Here is a 5,773-nt window from a genome sequence, read left to right on the forward strand (position 1 = left end):
AAAAAAAAAAAAACATATATATATATATATATATTATGTACATATATATGTACATATATTAAACAATAAAAAATATTAAAATAAAAAAAAAAAAAAAATATCAAATATTAAACACACATATTTATAAACGTAGTTATAATATAACTCATTTGTTTGTTCAAGAGACAAGCTTTATTTGAACAATTGAGATCCAATTGACCCGAATTCTTAATTCATAAGTAAGATCTGGCAGTTGAAAGAGAAGTTGAAAAAAAAAAGGAACCATGTATGCAGATTTAATCCTTTCTATGATCCAGCTTCAATGATTCTTTCAGATCGGGACTGTCAGTAATGACTTCCTATCAAACGAAAAGAAAAGTATAATATAACTATAACTTTTTTTATGTTATTTAATTTAAGTAAGCTTTCTGCTCTTCGCCGCCTATTTAAGTCCCCGGCGGGACGAAGTGTCAACGCTAGAATTTTAATGATTCTGGTGCTATCTTGATTGCGCCTCACTCTTTTGTTCGACAAATGGTCCATTCATATACAATAATAAATATGTAGCGGGTATAGTTTAGTGGTAAAAGTGTGATTCGTTCTATCAAAAACTTAAATAGTTAAGGGATCTTTCAGTTTTTTTCATATTCCGATCAAAAACTTTATTTCTTAAAAAGGTTTAATCCTTTACCTCTCAATAGCATATTTGAGGAAGAATATACATTCTCACGATTTGTATCCAAAGGCCAATTAGAAATTGAATAAAAAAGATTGGATTATGGATATGGAGTCGCGAAGCATAATTTTTTTGAATTGGATTAACTCTTCCAATTGAATGAGTATGAGTAAAGGATCTATGGATGAAGATACAAAAGTTTATTTCCAATCGTAACTAGATCTTCAATTTTTTTTGTAAAAGGGAAATTGAAGCCAAATAGCTATAAAACGATGGTTTTGGTTTACTAGAACCATCAGCATATTGTTTCAGCTCGGTGGAAACCAAATTTTTTCTCAGGATCCTGCGAGTGGAAATAGGGAACGAAGTAACTAGACTAAATGGATTTAGTATAATCCCCCTCCTCTAGAGGGATCATCTATAAAGCAAGTAGCTTTGGACGGATTCATGCAGAAAAGCTAACATAGATGTTATGGATCTAATTTTTCTCTTTGGGAATACATCGATCTTCTATAAAGGAGCCGAATGAAACCAAAATTTCATGTTCGGTTTTGAATTAGAAACGTTAAAAATGATCAACCAACGTCGACTATAACCCCTAGCCTTCCAAGCTAACGATGCGGGTTCGATTCCCGCTACCCGCTATATATTCTTTATTATATATGCTCTTTATTATATATGCATCATCAATTTGGATATGCGTCCTTCTTTTTTTATTCCCTAAAATATTTTCCGTGTAATCGTTTTTTATCCGAACAAGAGAAAGGAAGAATACGAAAGAAGAAAATAGGAACGAAACGCGTCCATTGTCTAATGGATAGGACAGAGGTCTTCTAAACCTTTGGTATAGGTTCAAATCCTATTGGACGCAATTTATTTCCATCTATTTTTTTAAATGACTATACCAAGAAACCTTTTTTGAATGATTCAAATCAGAAATATTTCTCAATGAGTATTCTTGTACTAAGAATAAGAGGGAGAAGTTGATGTTTGTTCCTGAAGTAAAAACAGTTCGATCTGTTCCTGAATAGCTTCCCTCAAAAGGGCTTCTGCTTGCTCGGTGAATGTCTTGGTAGAAGATATAATTTCTTGGAATTGAGGTTTATTCTTTTTTAAGTAGGTACGTAACTGAACGAGAAATTTCTTTACCTGTCCAATTTCTAACGGATCAAGATATCCATTCGCTCCGGTATAAATAGTAACTATCTGTTCTTCCACCGTGAGAGGGTCTGATTGGGATTGTTTAAGCAACTCACGTAATCGTTGACCTCTTGCCAATTGATTCTGAGTAGCTTTATCGAGATCAGAAGCAAATTGTGCAAAGGCTTCTAACTCCGCGAATTGCGCTAGTTCCAATTTTGATTTGCCAGCTACTTGTTTCATGGCTTTAATTTGAGCTGCGGATCCTACTCTGGAAACAGAAATACCCACATTAATAGCGGGTCGGATTCCAGCATTGAATAGATCGGCGGATAAGAATATTTGTCCATCTGTAATGGAAATTACATTAGTAGGAATATAAGCTGAAACGTCTCCAGATTGAGTCTCAACTATTGGTAAAGCAGTCATACTCCCTTCACCTAAACGAGAATTTGATTTAGCGGCTCTTTCCAAAAGGCGCGAATGCAAATAAAAAACATCTCCTGGATAAGCTTCACGACCAGGGGGTCTTCTTAATAGAAGAGACATTTGGCGATAAGCTTGTGCCTGCTTGGAGAGATCATCATAAATTATTAAAGTATGTCGTTCACGATACATAAAATATTCAGCCAGAGCCGCTCCCGTATAAGGAGCGAGGTATTGTAATGTAGCAGGTGAATCCGCCGTTTCGGCTACCACAATGGTGTATTCCATCGCCCCTCGTTCCTGAAAAGTAGTCACTACCTGAGCCACAGAAGATGCTTTTTGACCAATAGCTACATAAACACATATCACATTTTGCCCTTTTTGGTTAAGAATCGTATCTGTAGCTACTGCTGTTTTTCCAGTCTGTCTGTCCCCAATAATTAATTCTCGCTGACCGCGTCCTATAGGGATCATCGAATCGATAGCAATAAGCCCCGTTTGAAGAGGTTCATATACAGAACGTCTCGAAATAATACCTGGGGCAGGAGATTCAATTAACCGAGATTCAGAAGCTGAAATTTCACCTCTCCCATCAATAGGTTTAGCCAGAGCATTTATAACACGACCCAAATAAGCCTCACTCACAGGTATCTGAGCAATTCTTCCTGTTGCTTTTACAGAACTTCCTTCTTGTATCATCAAACCATCACCCATTAATACAACGCCAACATTATTTGATTCCAAATTCAGAGCAATTCCTATTGTACCCTCTTCAAATTCTACTAATTCACCTGCCATTACTTCATCAAGACCATGAATACGAGCAATGCCATCGCCCACTTGAAGTACGGTACCGGTATTCACAATCTTTACTTCTCTATTATATTGTTCAATACGTTCACGGATAATATTACTAATTTCGTCGGCTCGAAGGGTTACCATTAGTGTTTTTTTTTTTATTCTTTTTCGGAAGCAAAGGGAAAAAATAATGCCTAAACTCTAAACTAAAGTAAAAGTAAAAGGGCTAATCTGTTATTTCTCCCACGGCCCCTAGAATGCCAATATTAGCACGGATCGTACGGAAATGTAACTCACTATTCAAACAACTATTCAGAGTGCCTAGAGCTCCTTGTAAGGCTTGTTGAAAAACTCGTTGTCGGACCTGATTAATCGCTCTTTGTTGTTCAAAATGAAGGGTTTCATTTTTGTAATTTTCTAATCGTTCCAAAGTGTCACAAGTGGCATTAATCAAATTTTCTTTTTCTCGTTCTATCTCAGAGTATCCATTCATTCGATATTCATCTGCTTCTATTTCCACTTTCCGTAAGCGAGTCCTGGCTCTTTCGAGCTGCTCAATGGCCCCTCTACGTAATTCTTCCGAATTTCGAATAGTACTCAAGATCCTCTGTTTTCGATTATCTAATAAATCATTTAATGAAAGTAGATTATCTTACCATTAATTTCACAACTTCCATAATCTCTTCCCGAACCAAACATGAATCTTTCGATTCATTTGGCTCTCACGCTCAATTATTTATTTTATGTTATGGGCATTCCCATATCTTTTTTTTAATGTAATGAGCCTACCCTCTCTTTTCTGTTTATATTCAAAAACATCGAAACTGATATAAGACCAGAATATTAGAAGGACTCTTCCGACCAGACAAAAATCTATAATTGTCAGCAAAGTTCTTTCTTTATTTGTATTTGTTCTTTATTTAATTTAAATTTTTAATTTATTTCTATATTTTTTTTTTATTTACTTTTTTTCTTCAAATCCAAAAATTCCTATTTTTTTTTTACGTAGGTCGTCGATTCGGCATTGGAAAAAAAATAGCAAGATGCCCATTTTTTTAATAAATGGTTCAAATCATTTTATCGATATGAGTGTTCTATATCAGATAAATTACCAACTATTCATTTTTAAACCATTTCGGTACGTTAGTACCGGTAGAAAGAGTACCATGTTTTGCCTGGACTTCAAACAGTTTAGCTTTAACCATGTTAATGGTCTCACATTATTGGTTGATAGAGAATCAAATTTACCAATAAGTCACGAAATGCTATGGTTCTTACATATGATTTCTTAATTTATTCAGAAATAATTCGTTGAGATCGTGCACTTTTTTTCCTATTTATCCTATAAAATGAATAAAATACCATAAATAAAGTGCAGTCGGATGGATACAACCTATTCTTGAAATACACAACTCGCACACACTCCCTTTCCAAAAAAAATTAATACACCAAGCACTACACTTAGATTTATTGGATTTGTTGCTAAAATATCGGTATTAAACCCGAAACTCCCGGCGGATGGCCAGTGACCCAAGGAAAGGAAAGAATCGGTTACATTTTTCATATGCTCTCCTTTTATAGATAGGACTAACAAAGAACAGAGTTCTTTTTGTATCACTTCGTCGTCCCTTTTTTGATCGATTTCTTTTTATTTTTATTATATAAATTTTATTTCCATTTTTTTTTTAATGGGAGTAGATTAAATCTAGTAATTTAATTTGATAGTTTTGAAATTTCTTACTTGAAGTTTCCAATCCAATAAAATACTTATTAGGTTAAGTCTTGGGTCTCATGTCAATTGTGAAATATCTCGTTTGTTGAAACGATTCCTAAAAAAAGTAAAAAAAAGGTTTCCATTGTACTAAACTAAGTACGCGAAGGAAGAAAACGAGCGGATCCAGTAATTACTCATCCTCAACGTGGCTTTTTTTCCCTTCCTTAATTAGGGGCTGGGTTCACTCACTTTCTTTCTATAGAAAAGGGTTCGATCATAAGCTTATGTGATCGGAGCCAGCATCTCAAGGAGCTCATGTATCATTGTCCCAGAAAGAATTTATAAGGATTGGAAGCAAGAAAAATTTTAGACGCAAAAAGGAAGAGAAAAGAAAAATTCTGCACTTGGGTCGACCCAACCCAGAATAGGGTCGACCCAACGTTGAGTCGACCCAAGAAAATTCTTGAGTCGACCCAACGTCGGGACCCCACTGTTAAAAGGGGACCCGAGAGCAATGTTAGGGCACTGTTTGCCCTTGTCCTCTTCTGAATACTCTAATCCCCACTCTCCAAACTCCTCCAAACTCCTCCAAACAGTAGATTATCTTAAGATCTTAGAGAAATGGGACCCAAAAGAGCCGTAGCCAAGAGATCTGGAAGAGTCACACGGATCCAACATGAGGAAAGGCAACCTACGGAGCCATCTACCGTGTCTCCACAACGTGAGGCACGTGCGGAGCCACCTCCTCCTCCTTCGTCCTCTGCTATACTTGCAAGATTTGCGGGGAGACCGGTTACAACGGAGAGAAGGATCCATTCCGAGTTCTTTGATCAAGAAGGGTTTCGGTTGAGGGAATGGATCCAAAGGCAAGGTTGGGAGTATCTTTGCTCCCTAGATGTGTTGATCTACCCCGGATTGGTTCAAGAGTTCTATGCCTTCCTTAAAACTGGTATGGGAGGGCTTGTTTCGGAAGTTCGAGGGGTTCGAGTTCGAGTTTCCGAGGAGAGCTTGAGTGAGCCACTTCATCTATCCTGCGTAGG

At 36.4% G+C, this 5,773-nt stretch overlaps 1 protein-coding gene and 1 non-coding gene across 2 annotated transcripts; one reads left to right on the top strand and one right to left on the bottom strand.

Annotated features, from left to right (window-relative positions):
• Positions 1-1,412: 1,412 nt before the first annotated feature.
• On the bottom strand, positions 1,413-4,938 carry LOC120108883 (ATP synthase subunit alpha, chloroplastic). The gene is made up of 2 exons (XM_039122609.1): positions 4,439-4,938; positions 1,413-3,655 (listed from the first exon to the last, which is right to left on the bottom strand). Exon 2 carries the CDS (start codon positions 3,161-3,163, stop codon positions 1,619-1,621), a length of 1,545 nt encoding a protein of 514 aa, XP_038978537.1. The 5' UTR covers positions 3,164-3,655; positions 4,439-4,938; the 3' UTR covers positions 1,413-1,618.
• Positions 1,455-1,526, top strand: TRNAR-UCU. Its single transcript has one exon. It is a non-coding gene; the product is annotated as a tRNA-Arg (tRNA).
• Positions 4,939-5,773: the final 835 nt, after the last annotated feature.

Source organism: Phoenix dactylifera, unplaced genomic scaffold (assembly GCF_009389715.1).
Source record: "Phoenix dactylifera cultivar Barhee BC4 unplaced genomic scaffold, palm_55x_up_171113_PBpolish2nd_filt_p 001614F, whole genome shotgun sequence".
NCBI lineage: Eukaryota > Viridiplantae > Streptophyta > Magnoliopsida > Arecales > Arecaceae > Phoenix > Phoenix dactylifera.